The sequence below is a fragment of the Triturus cristatus genome, chromosome 8 (genome assembly GCF_964204655.1).
Source record: "Triturus cristatus chromosome 8, aTriCri1.1, whole genome shotgun sequence".
NCBI lineage: Eukaryota > Metazoa > Chordata > Amphibia > Caudata > Salamandridae > Triturus > Triturus cristatus.
In genome coordinates this window covers 6259212-6277153 of record NC_140591.1, presented here as the reverse complement: position 1 = coordinate 6277153, position 17942 = coordinate 6259212, and the positions used below count along the sequence as shown (strand labels likewise).

The following is a 17942-nucleotide window of genomic DNA, read 5'->3' as shown; positions in this document are numbered from 1 at the left end:
CTGATGCACTTTGACTTGATGTGCTCTGGGTCCCTGCCAATCAGGTTCCCACGGCCTGTGTTCTTTCCCCAAATCTAACCCAATTGGCACCTCTGGCCACAGGTCAGCCTCTGGTAAATGGTACCACATGTACCCAGGGCCCTGTGACCAGGGAAGCCCTCTAAAGGCTGCAGCACTTATTGTGCCACCCTTAGAGGCCCTGTACCTTTACACACACACACACACACACACACACACACTGCCTTTGCAGGCTGTGTGTTTTGGTGTAGAACAATGTGATGAGTCGACATGGCACACATCCTTGTGTGCCATGCCTACAACCCACTGCCCTGGCATAGATCAGTCACCCCTCTAGCTGGGTGCCCTATGCCTGTGGTGAGGGTACAGGTGCATGAGCCCTGTACCCCTACAGTGTCTAAGTCCATTCTTAGACATTGTAAGTGCAGTGCTGCCATTGAGAGTATATGGTGCTGAGAGGTTGTCATTACGAACTCCACAGGACCACAATGGTTACACTAAAGACTGAGAAGTTTGGTATCAAACTTCTCAGCACATTAAACCCACACTGATGCCAGTGTGGGATTTAATGAAAAATGCACACAGAGGGCCTCTCAGAGATGCCTCCTGAAAAACGACGAGCCTCTTGTGGGTTCCCTTACTAGTACACACCAGCCTGCTACCACGAGACATGTTTCTGGACCCCTAGGGTGGGAGCCTTCACTCCCTGGGCCCAGAAACAAAGCCTTTCCTGGGCGGCCCCAGGCCAGGAAGAGCCATCTGTGGCAGGGGAGCTTCAAAGGCCTGGCAGCCTTTGTAATGCGACCCCCAGCCTCTCCTGATATCAGGAGCAGCCCCCTTCCTGTCTCCCCTCCTTTTGGGCGGGAAGACAGGCGGGAAAAACAAGCCAGCCCAGAAGGAGTGCCCACCTCTGCCAACTCCATGCCTTAGGTGGGGGAGGCCAGGTGAAGCCCTCTCTTCAGTGCTCGCCATCTTGCAGATGGCAGGCACTCCTCAATCGGGATTAGGGTTTGTGCTCAGTCCCCCACGTGGGGTGAGAACACCAAGGGTGTAGTCACCCTAGGCTCAGTAGCCCATTGGCTACTGACCTCAAGACCCCTATAACGCCCCCTAAATATAGTATTTAGGGGGCAGCCCTGAACCAAGAAAGGAGATTCCCGCAACCTAAGAAGAAAAAGGATGAAAGAAGACTCCCAGTAGAGGAGACTGCAGAGAACAACTGACTTGGCCCCAGCCCTACCGGCCCATCTGCAGTTTCCGGAGATCCTGTGCCAAAAATCGTCTTGTCCTGCTGCCAGCGACCTCAGAACACCGGGGAGGACTGACTGCCTTCAACAAAGACCGGATCTCCTGTGAGCAGCAGCTCTGTTCAAAAGAAACCCCCAACAAAGACTCCGAGCCTGCTGAGGAAAAAGAAACCCGACGCCTGGAACCACCACTGCACCAGTCGCCTACGGGAAGAAGGATGGAAGAGATATGGACTGATTAATATGAAAATCAGACACTACCTTAGGGAGAAAAGATGGATGTGCCCTTAAGACCACTTTGTGCTGGTGAAAAACTGTGTAAGGCTCTTTGGTACACAGCGCTTGGATCTCGCTTACTCTGCGCGCCGATGTAATGGCTACCAGAAAAGCGGCCTTCCAAGACAGATGCTGCAAGGAAGCTCTGTGGATTGGCTCAAAGGGCGGACCCATCAATTTGGACAATACTAAGTTCAACTCCCACGGAGGAGAAGGGTTTCGAACAGGGGGTAAACTTTCTTCAACCCCTGTAAGAAGTCCTTGACCACCTGCATCTGGAAAAAAGAGGGTTGGTTGGGAGACCTCCTGTACGCTGTAATGGCAGACAAATGGACCCTGATTGATGCATACTTTAAGCCTGATCGTGCTAAGTGCAGAAGGTAAGGGAGAATGACATCCTCCTGCCCCTTCGTAGGATCAAGGTGATTCTCTCTACAGCAAATGAAAAACCTCTTCCACTTAAACGCATAAGACGCTCTTGTGGAGGGTCGCTTCGCTTCTTTCAGAATATGCATGCAATCAGGAGGCAGACCTAAATGTCCGTATTGCAGGACCTCAGGAGCCATGCTGTTAAGTTCAGTGAGGGAAGGTTGGGATGAAGAATCCTCCTGCCCATCTTGGACAGCAGGTCCGGCCTGCAAGGCAGGCGTCTGTGAGGTCGCACCGACAGATGGAGAAGGTCCGGGTACCACCACTGGCGTGGCCAGTCCGGAGCTATGAGGATCATCTTCATGTCTGAGCAGCTTGGATACCACCTTCGGAATCAGAGGCAGGGGCGGAAAGGCGTAGGCAAATGTCCCTGACCAGTCCATCAAAAGAGCATTCCCCCTGGTCCCTGGACGGTGGAATCTGGACGCGAAGGCGTGGCATTTTGAATTTTCGTCGTCTGCAAACAGATCTATTTCTGGACGACCCCAACAATGGAACAGGTCCACCACCACCTCGTCGTGTAGCACCCAGTCTGGCTGATCTTCGAAGTGCCTGCTGAGTGCGTCTGCTTTGAGATTTAACTCCCCCGGAAGGTGCACTGCCACTACCGAGGGGTTCCGGGCGAGCAGCCAGTGCCAGATCGCCTGTGCCTCCAGGGAAAGAGGACGTGACCGAGTCCCGCCCTGTTTGTTCAAGTAGAACATGGTTGTGGTGTTGTCGGTCTGCACCAGGACTGAATCGGCCTTGATTGCAGGGAGGAACGCCTTTAGAGCAAGGTGGACTGCCCGGAGTTCCAGCATATTTATGTGGTAGCCCTGCTCTCTTGTAGACCACCGACCCTGTATCTGGAGGCACCCCATGTGTGCCCCCCAACCTTGCAGAGACGCGTCTGTCACCACCGATTGCACCGGAAGTGGCTGGTGAAAAGGGACTCCCACCATCAGATTGTCCTGACGAGTCCACCATGCAAGGGAGGATTTTGCCGCCTGGGAGAGAGAGATTTGATCTCCCCAACGGCATGTGGACTGATCCCATTGGTCCTCTAGAGCTTGCTGCAAAGGTCACATTCTCAGTCTGGCGTTGGGAATGAGAAAAATGCAGGACGCCATGGATCCCAGCAGAGATGCTACCTGCCGGGCTGACGGCCTCTGCATCTGCTGCATAAGCCTGCATTTCCGCTTCATTGAAGACAGTCTCTCCTCCGAAGGATACGCTTTTCCCACGCTTGTGTCCAGAACGGAGCCAAGGTAGTGGATGGTCTGAGTGGGCTGCTGCATGGACTTTGCCATGTTGACGTGAAGGCCGAGATCGTGCAACTGTCGCAGACAGGTCTGAAAGTCTTTCCTCACTTGTTGCTGGGATGGAGCCTTCAGCAACCAGTCGTCTAAGTAAGGGTAGACGAATAGACCCTGCTTGTTGGGGCAAGCCGCCACCACTGCCATACATTTGGCGAAGACTCGCGGAGCCGACTTGAGCCCGAATGGAAGGACCTTGTACTGATCATGCTTGCTTCCGACCACAAACCGCAGGTATTTGCGGTGATGTCTTGCAATTGAAATGTAGAAGTACGCATCTTGGAGGTCCACCGAACACATCCAATCCCCTACTTGCAGATGTGGACATATTTGATTAAGCGCCAACATACGAAACTTCTCCTTGACGATGACTTTGTTTAGGAGACGAAGGTCCAGAATCGGCCGAAACTTGTGCTCTTGATCTTTTTTGGGCACAAGGAAGTACCGGGAGTACACTCTTTTTCCGATTTGCGAAGGAGGAACTTTTTCTATGGCCTGTTTTTGCAGAAGGGCCCTCACCTCCTTTTGGAGCAGCTTTAAGTGGTGAGGACGGGACTTTTTTGGCGGTATGTCTTTTGGACGCGATCGAAAACGTAGCGCATATCCATTTCGCAGTATATTCAGCACCCAGCGATCTTTTGTGATGCTGTCCCACTCTGCCAGATGTTGTGAAGCACTTCCCCCCCACTGGAGTGGGCAACGGTCGTAGAGGAAGCCACAGCTCATGACTTTCCTCCTCATGTGGTAGTGGAGGACTGTTGCTGGTGTCCACCTCTCCCCCTGGTGGACTTTCCGCCTCGAAACTGTGATTTTCCTTGGGTCTTACTCTGAGACCACTGAGGGGTTTGAACCCTCTGTTGAGGCCCCTTGCGTTGGGTGGGTCTATAACGGCGCTTGAATTCTTTTTTCTTCTCCAACCCCACAGCTTTGAGGGTGTCCAGCTCAGTTTTCATGCGCCCTGTCTCCTCATCCGTGTGAGTGCCGAAGAGGGAGGAGCCAGAGAATGGGAGGTTTAAAATCCTTTGCAGCGCATCCGGCTTGAGCCCTGTCAGCCTCAACCAGGATGACCTTCTGGTGCATACGCCGTGTGCGTAAGAATGGGCTGAGAGCAGCGCAGCATCCGCCGCAGTGCTAATCAACTGATTAGCCACCAGGGACCCTTCAGTGACTATTTCTTCGAAGTCCTTTTGGTCCTCCTTTGGGAGCTTGGACTTGAACCGCTCCATAGCGTCCCAGAGAGCCCTATCGTATCTGCCCATCAGCGCTGCCGCGCTGGAGACCTTGAGGGAAGCCGCTGCGGACGAGCAGGCCCTGCGCCCCCAGGAGTCCTGGGTTCTGCTCTCCTTATCCGGAGGGACGGAAGAGGACGCCGATACAGCATGACCCTTTCTTGCTGCCGCCACTATTACTGAGTCCGCAGGAGGGTCCATTTTGACAAAGACAGGATCAGAGGTAGCCGGCTTATATTTTTTGAGGATACGAGCCGGAACCGCTTCTACGGTCGCTGGGGTTAGGAAGGTGTCCATGACGGGTTCCATAATCCCTGGGACCAAAAGGTAGCAGTGGACGAGACGCAGACTTCTGGTGAAGTGTTTCGAAAATCACCGACGTGGTGACTTGCGGGACTGACATCTCAATCCCCAGCTTCTGCGCACCCCTCTGCAGCACCTCATGGTAGGTGTTGATGTCGTCTATGGGCGAGACCCTGGACACTGGGCTGCCCGATAGCGTGGGTGAGTAGTCCCTTATTGAGGACCTAGTGGACGAAGAAGATGACGTTGATGGTGACCTCCTATCCCGGCGACGATCACGAGCCCGTGATCCGGCTGAACGCCCCTCCCGCCTGGGGGAGCACGACCTGCATCGCCGGCTCTCAGGTGACTTCTCACGTGCTGGCCTGGGAGGACTTGCTCTGTCCACTGCCTCCACCAACCTTTGTAGCGGAGAGTCATGCACTTGGCTGACATATTCCCGCATTCTCCTTGTAGCCCCTGAGTCCTGCCAATGATGTGCTGGCAGCAGCCATCTGGGAGACAGTCGTACCGCAGAAATGGTCCCTTGAGCCTGAGGGGAAGACCTGCGGAGTTGGCTGGCAGACTCTCTTGGAATTGCTGGTCTTGGTGATGCCCCTGAACGTGAGGAGGAATGGCGCGAAGCCGACTCCGTCACCAGGACCACCGACCTGTCCGAGGCCTGTCTCGACGTCGAGCGTGGTCTTGACTTCGATCTGTGGCTTCGCCTTCTTTCTCGCCGGGACTCTCCTCTTCGACGTCGAACGACGCCTCGATGTGGACCGGCGGCAATGTTCAGCAGGCGAAGAATGCCGCCTCGACGTCGAACGGCGGTGTGAAGCCGACGACGGAGGCCCTCTCTCCCTCGACGCCGAACGCCGTCTCGACACCGGCGGAGATGCCACTCTCGACGTCGATGGTACCCTCGCCGCCGATCGCCGCCTGGATGACGACGGCAGAGGACTCTTCCCTCTCGACGTCGATCGCCGATGGACTCGCGACGACGGAGGGGATCCTGTCCTCGACGACGGAGGGGTGACACTCCTCGACGCCGATCGTCGCCTGGTTGACGATGGCGGAGGTTCCCTACTCCTCGACGCCGATCGTCGTCGAGATGACGACGGCGGAGGTTCCCTGCTCCTCGACGCCGATCGCCGCCGGGTTGACGACGGCGGAGGTTCTGCTCCTCGACGGCGATTGTCGCCTGGCTGACGACGGCGGAGGTTCCCTGCTCCTCGACGCCGATCGTCGCCGGGTTGACGACGGCGGAGGGGTGATGTCTCTCGACGCCGATCGTCGCCGGGTTGACGACGGCGGAGAGGCTCTGGTTCTCGACGCCGATCGCCGCCGAGTTGACGATGGCGGTCTAGACCTCGACGTCGACGACGTACCTGCTCTCGACGGCGAGCCCGCTGTCGAAGGTCTCTTCATGGAAACATGACCTACCGGAAGATCTTTTCTCAGCGCCGGTCCCGACGCTGAGGTGGAAGGACGAGAGGACTTGCTTCTAGAAGTATCTCTAGGCCTCTTGGAGCCCTTCCTCACCGGAGATCGTCCTCTGGATGGTTGTGCCAGGCCATAAATGCGAATTCGCTCCCTGTCCTTCAAAGTTCTCTTGGACAGGCTCTGGCAGTGAGGACATGTCTTGGAATCATGATCCTCCGGTAGACACAGGATACAGACCCTATGAGAGTCAGTCCTGGCCTTCTTCTTGCCACAAGAAGGGCAAGGATCGAAAAGAGATAGCATTTTAAGGTTGAAAAAAAGCCCAAAACTGCCTAAAAAAGACAGCCTCTTACTTCTGTAGATGTAAAACGTCGAAGTAAGGGAAAAAACAGTTGTAAAACACAATATTTTCTGACAAACTCAGAAAAAAGTGGAGCTCTGTTGCCAGGATCCTTCCAGAAGGAGCCGGAAAGAACAACTGACCTAACTGCCACCCCTGAGGCATGATGGGAAGGTGGGGGTCAGGTGTGCCTTAAAGGCACGGTGTCAGTTTTTTGCTATGCAGCTATGAGTTAGCTTTTCAGTCTTTTTAGACTGGGTATTTGCAATGCAGCCTGGGAGCTTCCTATGCTTTCAGTGATTTATGAGAATTTCTGCTGTTTTCTGAGCATTAAAACAGTTTCTAAACCAGTTATAATGTTGTTTCTCGTGTTTATAATGCTATTTTTTTATGTATAGTGGAAATTCCTTACAGCATGTTTCAGCTCTAGTGTTTATTGGCTGCAGTTGCTTGTGTATACATATAGGTATATAACATATATATTATAAAAGTTGAACTCACTGCTTTAATCCATTTATCCAGCTCCTAGCATATTCATTGAAGCTGGGTATAGGCATTCCATAATTTCATGATTTTATCATATTGGATTATTATATTATTTTATTATATCAACGTATTTATGTTTTTATAATATTTTAATATATAGACCTCCGTTTCTTGCCTCAATTCCACCAGCTGAACTCCCTTCAAGACAAATGAACTCTTTTAAACATTTAAGACTTTTTATTCTTTTTCTTCCCCTCTTTTTGTAAGATTTTACCATTATTCTAATCATCATTATTGATGTTAATGGTTTGTCATAACACTTGTAAGCACATGTGCACTTTATTCGGGGTTTTATACTTATACTGAGCACTTTATCTTGTGGACCTAATTAAGCAATGAATTTACCACCAACATTGAGCCAAATAACTTAATCTCTCTGGATCTGTGGAAGGGTTCAAAGTTACATCTCACAATGTGTTTTTATATTGTTTTAAATGTTTTTTTAATTAAGGATATTTGGAACTTTTTTAACACAATGTTTTGATGTATTCTCTCCTAATTTTAGTACGTGCGGAAATGTTAGACTACAGGGTCTTATCTATTGGAAATTCCAATTATCCGACATATAGGCACATTGCTTTTTAAGTGTTTTTACTGTATTGATACAGGAACTGATCACCATTAAGTTGACTAATATACGTAACACAATAGTGACCCAGGCTGTCCTACGGCATTTAAGTCGGTAGTTGGGTACATTCAAGATGCATATTAGGCATTCTTTGTAAAGTCACGTTTGATTATGTGCACGTATTGAGCATCAAATAATGGATCATGTTATACTCAACAAGTATGTCGGACATGCAGTATTGTGTTGGAATTTAAACATATAACTGGCCCTTTTGTTCGCATGTTTTGCAAGCATTATGCTTATGTCATGATTTTGGTGGCAACATCATCGCATAGTCTGTCTTCATGCTCTATGGTTCACTAACACTGTATAAAAAAAGAAAAAAAGCCACAGGCATGTCATGTGATCAAGGGCTTACGGGCCCGAAACGCGTCATGGCGGCATCCACTGCGGGTAATAAAAGTAATTAAGCACAAAAAAAAAAAAAAAAAAAAAAAAAGGCGGCATCCACTGCGGGTAATAAAAGTAACTAAGCACAAGTTGGTGTCCGTTTCCTGCTTTCGGAAGGTCCAGCAGCACGATTCTTCCGAATTAGTTGGATTTCGAGGACATATAGGTATATATGTATGGATATATATATATGTGGGGCACATATAATATACTGTTTCCGGGATCCCGCCCATTGGCGGGAATATTCTAATGCTTATGACTTTGATGAGGATCCCCTGGAAGAGAACTAGGCATATCACACAGAGTAGAAAAAGTAATCTAAAAAGCAATCTCAAAAGTAACGTAAAAGTAACTTGCATGTAATTTTCATTGCAAAGTTGATACAAAGTATATGTACAGCATTTCACAGTATTGCATTACCAGTAATTCAAACTATAGATTTCAAAAGTACATTTACAATTGCATTTCAAACTGTATATTTACTGCAAAGTATTTATCAACTTACCAGTGCCAGGCTCGCTTGGTTCTAGAAAATAAAATAACTAAAAGAAAACATTCATACAAAATCAATTGGTCTGAAGTTCAGTCTTTGAGTGTGTGCAATCATTTGCTGACTGAGTGTTTACAACAAATGCTTAACACTGTCCTCTGATACTGCCTTACTGCTCGACCACACTACCACAAATGGAGAGTGAGGTACTATCTAACTTTACCTCTGCCTACATTTGGGGATCCACTGGACTCTGTGCACACTGTACCTCACTTTGGTATACCATATACAGAGCCAGCTCCCTACAAAAGGCAACAAGATCAAGTTACATACCACTGCCAACTGCGACAGCAGGAATGTTGTTTATTTGTTGAAATGCCCTTGTTGTCTGGTTTTTATTGGAAAACCGGAGCGCAAAATCAAGACAAGACTAAACGAACACAAAAGTAACATCCAAACTCACAATTCGTAACCAAGCATAGCTCGCACTTCTTATTGTTCAACCACAACACCAGTCAATTGCGATACTTGAGATAGGGTCACCATGTGAGAGTATTAACAACAACAAACTTCTCCTTCAGAGAGAAACACGCTGGATCAAACTATTGGTCACACTCAATCCGAATGGGCTGAATGATCGCATAGAATATAGTTGCTTCTTATAACTGGACACAATCATGTCATGTTTCGATGTCACTGAACTGAATCTATTAATTTCCCTTGCTCTCTGATCACAATATTACCATGTTTTTCCTCCGGTTGAATTTTTAATATAAACTGATTGCTTTAACTGTTTTACCATTCCAAGATGGCACCCACGCTCACACTCATATGTTTATTTACTGTCATCTCGACTTTTCGTTGATATATTTTCACCATTGATGTTGTTTCCTTATTTTCCATGAGAACGGCCACCATCTTGTGGCATTGACCATTTGTTTTCTTCCAACAGTCTTGCTTCGTTTTTGTTTCTCTATTGCGAGCAAATGAGTCCGCTTTCACTTTCACCCACCTTGCATGATACTACCTGGTCACCTGTGTTGTTCCGACAAACCCATTGGTCTATTTAGTTTGAGTGAAGGAGTCTGTTGTTTTCCCCCTTTCCGTATTACAGCCGGGCTCTTCACCCGGTCCGTAACAACCACGATGCTGTGTTTTCCCCCGACTAACGCAGGTAAGAATCAGAATGAAACCCGTTGCACATTTCCTCACCATTGTAGATGAGCCGCATGCGATCACTTGTTTGCCTTCACGAACCTTGACATCCTAAGCTCGTTAAGTGACGATATGACCCTCTTGTGTGCTATTTACTGTCACGCCTTCCGACATGCACTACAATCACCCTGGACCTTTATGTTATTTTCCCACAGCACCAATACCAATTCATGAAAGAATAGTATAACCATACGGGTTCCGATTCACCCAGTGAGGCACTGGTCCCGATATAACACTCCCGTCATGGCACACTTCACCTTATTTTTTAAGATTAACCCACGTGAGCTCACTGCTCACGCATTTTACTGTAGTTACTCGCACTGATCACACAACTGTAGCAGGTACACAACAGTTTGGGTCATTAAACATGATGCATGACACCAACATACCATCTCATTACCATACTGTGACCCACGTTCTCCTTGCTTATTTCCTTCAAATGTTTAATGATCCTCTGACGAAGGGCTTCACTCAGCCCAAAATGCATTGGGACCAATAATAACTCATCATCACAAACAAATATGTGAAGGAAACACATCGCATCAGTATCGGTGTGAAGAAGAATTTATGAGGATACAATAAATTCTATACATTAAGAATAGATGACCGTGTTTTACTTTCGACCTTAAGCTGGATTACTCCATTCATTGGACACCCTGCAGTGCATTCAGGGCACGCAGCCCCTGGGGTGGTGCTTTTCACTTATTTCCACAGATGCTCACAGATCAGAGAGCGATACCTTGTCTGAATGCATCACCTTGCCAAACCTACATGAACAGTCGAGTTACTGGATTACTTTTTGGTGTGCATCCAGGTGTCTGGAGTTTCTGCAAGATGCAGGGAACGGTTCCGCTGTCCCACAGAAGGTCTGGGTTCTTTGTCGAAGGCAGGCCATCCTCCCAAGTTTCTGGAGGCAACAGCAGCAGGACGAGTCGACTTTGGTGCAGTTTTCGATTAGGGGTGTAGACAGGTCAGCTGCGTCTTCTCCCCTCTGCTTTTGTGGCTCGTGTCCTCTCTCTTCTTAGGTCATCAGGATCGGTTTCTCTGGTGCCAGGGGCTCCCCTAAATACTACATTTAGGGCTGTTAGGGGAGTATAGGGTAGAAGCCAAAGCGCTACTGACCCTTAGGGTCACTATGACCCCTATATGATCACTTCCTTGGTGGGATTAACCCTGTCCGAGAGTTTTTAGGTTTGACAACACAAAGATGGCTACTTTTGAAAAATTGTGACCACCTCAGTGTAGTCCACCTTAGGGGAGGTATTGGCCTGGAGGAGGCACACCTACCTGACTAGCTAATTTTTCCACCTGTCCAGGTGCCAAGTGGGTCCTGGACAGAGGGGCGGCTTCCTCTCTTGTGAGGGGAGTCAGACTTGCATTCCAAAGGCAGCAGCTCTTTGAAGTTTGCCGGCCTAGAGAGACTAATCTGCAGGTCATCCCCCGAAGGGGATGTTCCACCCTATTCCCGGACAGGCTTTTGTTCTGGGCCTCCTGAGAGCAGATAATCTCACCCTAAGAGATCAGAACAGTGTCTCGGGTGGCAGGCTAGCTGAAATCAGTCAGGGAGCACACCAGATTCTGGTAGACTTTCAGGGGGCACCTCCATGGTGCCTTCTGGGTGCATGTATTGGTAAATCCATCACTGGAATCAGTGTGGGTTTATCAATAGGACATGTTTGATGCCAAACATCCCTACCATCAGTGAAGACATCATGTAGCTGGGTAACTTGTTTTCACCAGTGTCCAGCACATGTTTTAAAATTGCTTCCCTGGTCACTTGTACTGGTTGTAGTAGGACTACCCGGCACAGGGGCATATCTGATCATGCATGTATCCCCTCACATTTAGTATAAAGCACCCTGCCTTAGGGCTGTTAGGCCTGCTGTAGGGGTGACTTACAAATATTGCATGCAGTGGTAGGGGACATGGCACACAGGGGGGTGTGACATGTCGTGTATTCACTTTTGCCTGCACCAAGACACGCAGTCTGCGACGGCAGCACTGTATGGGCTTGGTGAGGGGCCCCTTAGGGTGGCACAATTCGTGCTGCAACCCTCTGGGACCTTCCTTAGTACCTCAGGCCCTGGGTACCACTTACTAGGGACTTACAGGGAGTGCTAAAGGTTTTGCCAATTGGGGGAACAATTGTACAGTTTTGAGAAACAGCTCTGGCACTGGGGACTTGGTTAGCAGGAACCCAGTGCACTTCCAGTTGAAATCACATCAGTTACAAGCTAAAAGGTGGGGCTAACCATGTCAAAAAGGGCTACTTTCCTACACTTGATGGCCCCTTTAGCCAGCAGGAGGTTGGCTTTCTGCATTAACAATAGAGACGTGGTCTGGAAAAAACAACAATTTGGCATAGTAAAATCCGCTGGTCTGACTTGACGGATTCCAGCCGGGAAGGAAATATCATATCCTACCCCTAACTGGATGGTTGTGGGACTGTGAGGAGGAATCAAAGTGTCTTGGAAACAGCTGCAACAGGGGAGGAAGTGTTAGGGTACCGCTGTCCCTGCTGCAGTGAACAGCTTTGGCTGCCACTGTGCCCTCCGCCCTGACAGGACTGAGTTTTCTACTGCACCGGATTGGAAGGGGGGGGGGGGATGCTGCTGTTGTGTCAGGCCTCTGCAGTAACCCCTACATTTTCTATATCCCTGGTGTGAATGTCTGGCGGGGGATAATAACCCAAAAGTTTGACCTTCTTTGCACCGAGTGCCAAGTCAATGTTCTCGCCATACAGACTAGATCGGTCACCAGTCAAGTCTATAAGGAGGATTGGACATTCCATGGACACCTGGTTTATTGCATCCATATGTGCCTTCTAAGCACTACTCTGGTGTCAATAGCACAACTTATGTAGCTGGTGGTCTCCAGGCCTGGATGTAACACATACTTGGCTGCGTTGCGTCCGTCTTGACCCATTTCAGCCAGTGAAGCCCCAAGGAACTCTGGAACAACCGGCAGCATCTCCTGGCCACGCTCCATAAGGCACAACGCATTCAAAGGCTGTGAAGCTCGGCTAGCTGAGAAAAGCATTATCTTGCAAAGGCTTCACCTTCACTATATATCGACTCCCTGCATGGGAAGGGGGCGTTTAGAGAAAAACTTCTGGATTGACCATTTATTGATGCTGCACCACGCTGGGCATGGTTTAGATCAAATGGCCATCAGAGTGTCCAGAAGGGCCTTGTTAAATGGTAAAAGTGGTTCAGACAAAGTTGGTTCTAGTTGAAGAATTTCAGTCACATTTTTTCCAGAGTACGCAACTGTAATTTTCGGACTTTTGCTGATCTTTGCACAACTACAGCAAAGGAGGCACCTTCTACCATTGGTTCATTCTCTGGGGAGGTATGTAGCGCACTGGCATCAGCCCTTCATCAGTAAAATGAGAGATGAGACTGCCCACTTCCTCGTCATCCTAAGTGTCGCAGGGAACATTAGCTGTGCCCGGGACGGAATCTGAGTCGAAACCCGCTGATAGTACCGGAGTCAAGGGAGAGGCGGCATCTCATGGGGGGCTTTACAAGCACTGGCCACATAAGACCAGCAAAGACGAACATCTGTTCGGAGTCAGAGATCCGGTGCGAGCACAGGTGGCCTCAATAACAGCTGGAAAATACTGCAAGTGGATGATGACAGCCCGAGGAATTTGTGGCACCGAATCGAGGAGCCCTTTCAGCGCGGCGCTTGTGATTACTTGCCTGATGTCACGTAGTGGGATGGAGTCGAAGCCTGATTGGCTTTCGTGCACTTATGGCACAATTTCAACTTACTTACTTGAAGACTTTGAGCGAGATTGGAAGCTACCCCACAAACAGGACTGCGACAGCTGGTTAGAACACATCTTATGCATGGCAATTTAGAGTTTCGCCTCACACTCTCTAATCACCTTCGGGTGCACAAGGGCACACTTATGTCATCCCGGCATACTACGGAGGAGGGGTAGGTTTCCACACCCAGAGCAGGAGAGCAGACTTTCTCTACCTGTTACCTCTGAGGCGCCGACGAAGCCCGTCCCCTGGACTAGGAGGGTTGGGCATAGGTTCCTACAAAAAGAGTTCCTATCAGCGCTTGGACGCTTAACTCCTTTAATATTAAAGGTATTACAGGTTCACAGACTTCTTTTTCTCTGGAACCTCCTTCACTTTGTTCTCACCTTTTATACCGGTCCTGACGAAGCGCTACGGGATCCCTTAGGGACCAACAGCAAGTGCGAAACATGTTGACCCCATTTTAGTAGGACTTCATTCACCACAGCACCCATCCTGAGAGCAGCGGTCAGTCATACATCTGCCCTCCATATTCTTTCCAAAGAGGAGCTCCAGGATCCTTTTTAATTTGCCATATGGATCCGTGAATAAAAACTCTGGTTCTGGTTTCCATATAGTAATTTTAACCAACTCACTCACCTTCCCTTTTTATAGACCCACACACCCCCATGCACAACTGCGGCGTCTCCGAAAAAGATCTCCGACAAAGAGCCCTCTAGCAGGGCCCGTGAGGGACTGCAGCGCCGCCCCCACGAGGAGCAACGCTCTATGATGAAGCATGACACTCGCAAGGGTGTGTGAGGGCACTATATTCTAAAGGAGGAATTTCCTCCACACTTACTCCGACCCAACCTCGCGACAAGCTCACGCACCAACCTTTTGGTCTCATCTCTATTCTTTAAGGAACAGCTACCCTCCTAGTATATATATACACTTATGTCATGACTTGGAAATCTGTTTGGGGACGACCAGGATGTCATTGAACAGATTTGCTTTTTCATGTGGTGTGGCAAGCTGATCCCAGCAAGCTTTGCCAATTCCCCCAAGACGTGAACATATCCACTAAGGAAGCAGGTGGCATCAGCGGTGCAGAGGGTCAGGCTGTTGGACAAAAAAGACATTTCTGGGCATAGACACATTTCTTGAGGAGGCCTCGTAGGGAAGGCATTTTGTTCCTACTTCAAGGAGGATGTTTGAACAACAAGACGTACCACTCATGAGTAAGGACAAAAACTGGGAATCACCAGGAGCAGGCATACAATGTTTGGTATGTCTTAAGGAGAGACGGGGAGCAAACAAACACAGGCAACTTTAACAGAGGAAACGTTAGTCTGGTCTTGCCCAAGGGCAGAAGAGTTTTGTGGGTAAAAGTGTAAGAGAGAAATGCATGGTAGAAAAGAGGTACAAAGGTTAAGACAGAATAAGAGATTAAGAAAACACTTAAAGTTTATTGAGGGTGGACATACTAAAGAAAATAAGGGAATTAAATGTCTGGAACCAGACTGGATTCTTTCCAAGAAGGTTCTACTTTATGACACCTACCAACATCAGTTAGAATTTTGCATATTTTGATACATTGAAAATTGGCACAAAGGCTGAGTGCATATGAAGGGTGATGGTTTAAATGACATACCGTGCCCATGACCATATCCTACAGGAAGTGATCACACTTTGTAATTACTCAAAGGTAAATTATGTTCCAATCACTTATTTTTTGATTGGAATCCACAGTGACTGAGGTTGGTACATTTCTGACAAAGGGCCAGAAGGGCCAATAAGTAGCTGGACATGTCCAGAACTTTCTCATCACTCACCTGGACTTAACTTTCTTAAAAACTTCAAGGACGTATGCAGAAGGCTGAAAAGAAACGAAACAGCATAAAAGTATTCACTACCCACAGAGCCAACATAGTGTGCTGTGACGACATAGGGGCAATGTAGTTATATTTACACGCAGAAAGGCTGCAATTATATATTTAGGAAGTGAACAAGACTCAAATCAGGGTGACTAGTACACATGGTGCCCTAAGAGGACACTGTAAAATTACTCAAAATGATTCTAGCAGGATTTGAGCTTTTCTTATAAAACAGTGACTGCATCTAAACGTGCAACTCAGAGCTAGCATTTCCTTTATTCATCAGAACTTGTAATTTGTTCTACAATAAAGAATTAAAAAGCATATTATGTGACAAATGATGCTGATATGCACCAACCTTATACGATAAAGGACCACAGAACACACAAACCACAGCTGCCACGAGGGAGAAGAACACACAAACCACAGCTCCCACGAGGGAGAAGAACACACAAACCACAGCTCCCACAGCTCCCACGAAGGAGAACACACAAACCACAGCTACCATGAGGAAAAAGAACACACAAACCACAGCTCCCACGAGGGAGAAGAACACACATACCACAGCTTCCACGAGGGAGAAGAACACACAAACCACAGCTCCCACGAGGGAAAAGAACACACAAACCACAGCTCCCACAAGGGAAAAGAACACACAAACCACAGCTCCCACGAGGGAAAAGAACACACAAACCACAGCTCCCACAAGGGAAAAGAAGACACAAACCACAGCTCCCACAAGGGAAAAGAACACACAAACCACAGCTCCCACGAGGGAGAAGTACACACAAACCACAGCTCCCACGAGAGAGAAGTACACACAAACCACAGCTCCCACGAGGGAGAAGAACACACAAACCACAGCTCCCACGAGGGAGAAGTACACACAAACCACAGCTCCCACGAGGGAGAAGTACACACAAACCACAGCTCCCACGAGGGAAAAGAACACACAAACCACAGCTCCCACAAGGGAAAAGAACACACAAACCACAGCTCCCACGAGGGAAAAGAACACACAAACCACAGCTCCCACAAGGGAAAAGAAGACACAAACCACAGCTCCCACAAGGGAAAAGAACACACAAACCACAGCTCCCACGAGGGAGAAGTACACACAAACCACAGCTCCCACGAGAGAGAAGTACACACAAACCACAGCTCCCACGAGGGAGAAGAACACACAAACCACAGCTCCCACGAGGGAGAAGTACACACAAACCACAGCTCCCACGAGGGAGAAGTACACACAAACCACAGCTCCCACGAGGGAGAAGAACACACATACCACAGCTTCCACGAGGGAGAAGAACACACATACCACAGCTTCCACGAGAGAGAAGAACACACAAACCACAGCTCCCACGAGGGAAAAGAACACACAAACCACAGCTCCCACAAGGGAAAAGAACACACAAACCACAGCTCCCACGAGGGAAAAGAACACACAGACCACAGCTCCCACGAGGGAAAAGAACACACAAACCACAGCTCCCACAAGGGAAAAGAACACACAAACCACAGCTCCCACGAGGGAGAAGATTAACAAACTATCACTGAGCCGTCACTCAGATAACCAGAGGTTTAACATCGGTGGCAAGTCATACCAGGTGACTGTGGACACCACAAATGAATGTAAGATAGAAAATGTGAAACTAAAAGTGATCAACCACGGGAAAGGGAGGAATCCCGACAGAACAGATTTCTATAGTTCATGATAGAAGGGTATAGAGACGAACAGGGTCTGATTCACACTGATGTACAGGAGTAGTACAAGTATCAAGAGATCCATACTACATGGCAGGTGGTGGGGCACGGAGTGGGAAGCATGAGGAGTCTCTTTAGAGCACATAGCAGCTCTCTAGGAGGGTGAGCCAAGATTGTCCTCGTGTTGCCTGGGAGAGGTTTGGCAGGGATGGAGTTATCAGCGCGTCTCGTGAAACTAAGAGGCCCACTATGGATGGAAGTTGAGGTGGTTGGTTTGTTTCATTCAGCTATAAGAGACAGCCCCCAAAGCTAACAACAGATCTCGCAAAAGTAGCTCTCAGTGAATGAAGCAGGGTTAAGGGTCAGAGGCAAAAACACCACGGCAGCAGCTGTAAGGTGAATGGTTAGCCGGAGAGACAGTAAACGCTGCATTAGAGTTTGTAGTTCAGCCCATGGGGCGGACATGTTCACAGTTGAAGGGCATATGGGGGGCCTCAATGACTCCCTCCAGGCAAGTCCAGCCCTGGTTCGCATGTGGCATAAACAGGATTCCACCTTCTATCTCAGCAGCAAGCAGCAGCAGCCGGCTGGCAGAGAAGTCCATGATTCAATATCACAGCTACATAAAAGAACTGTCAGACCCTAATCTCTATTGTACAAGAGCCACAGAGTCTGGACAGCTAAACCCACGACACAGAAGGACCCGGAAACAAGATGTCCTTCACTAACAGGTTCAGGATGGAGACCCTTCCGAACATGGTATCAGCTTTATAAC

The 17942-nt window shown here is 48.7% G+C and overlaps 1 protein-coding gene across 2 annotated transcripts in view; it reads right to left on the bottom strand.

Annotated features, from left to right (window-relative positions):
- WDR3 (WD repeat domain 3) overlaps positions 1-17942 on the bottom strand; it is a 184381-nt gene that overhangs the window by 12242 nt on the left and 154197 nt on the right. For both annotated transcript variants that reach the window (XM_085620704.1, XM_085620705.1), the window contains one exon: positions 15419-15462. In XM_085620704.1, the coding sequence (XP_085476830.1) occupies positions 15419-15462 (44 nt within the window). The remainder of the gene's footprint in view (positions 1-15418; positions 15463-17942) is intronic.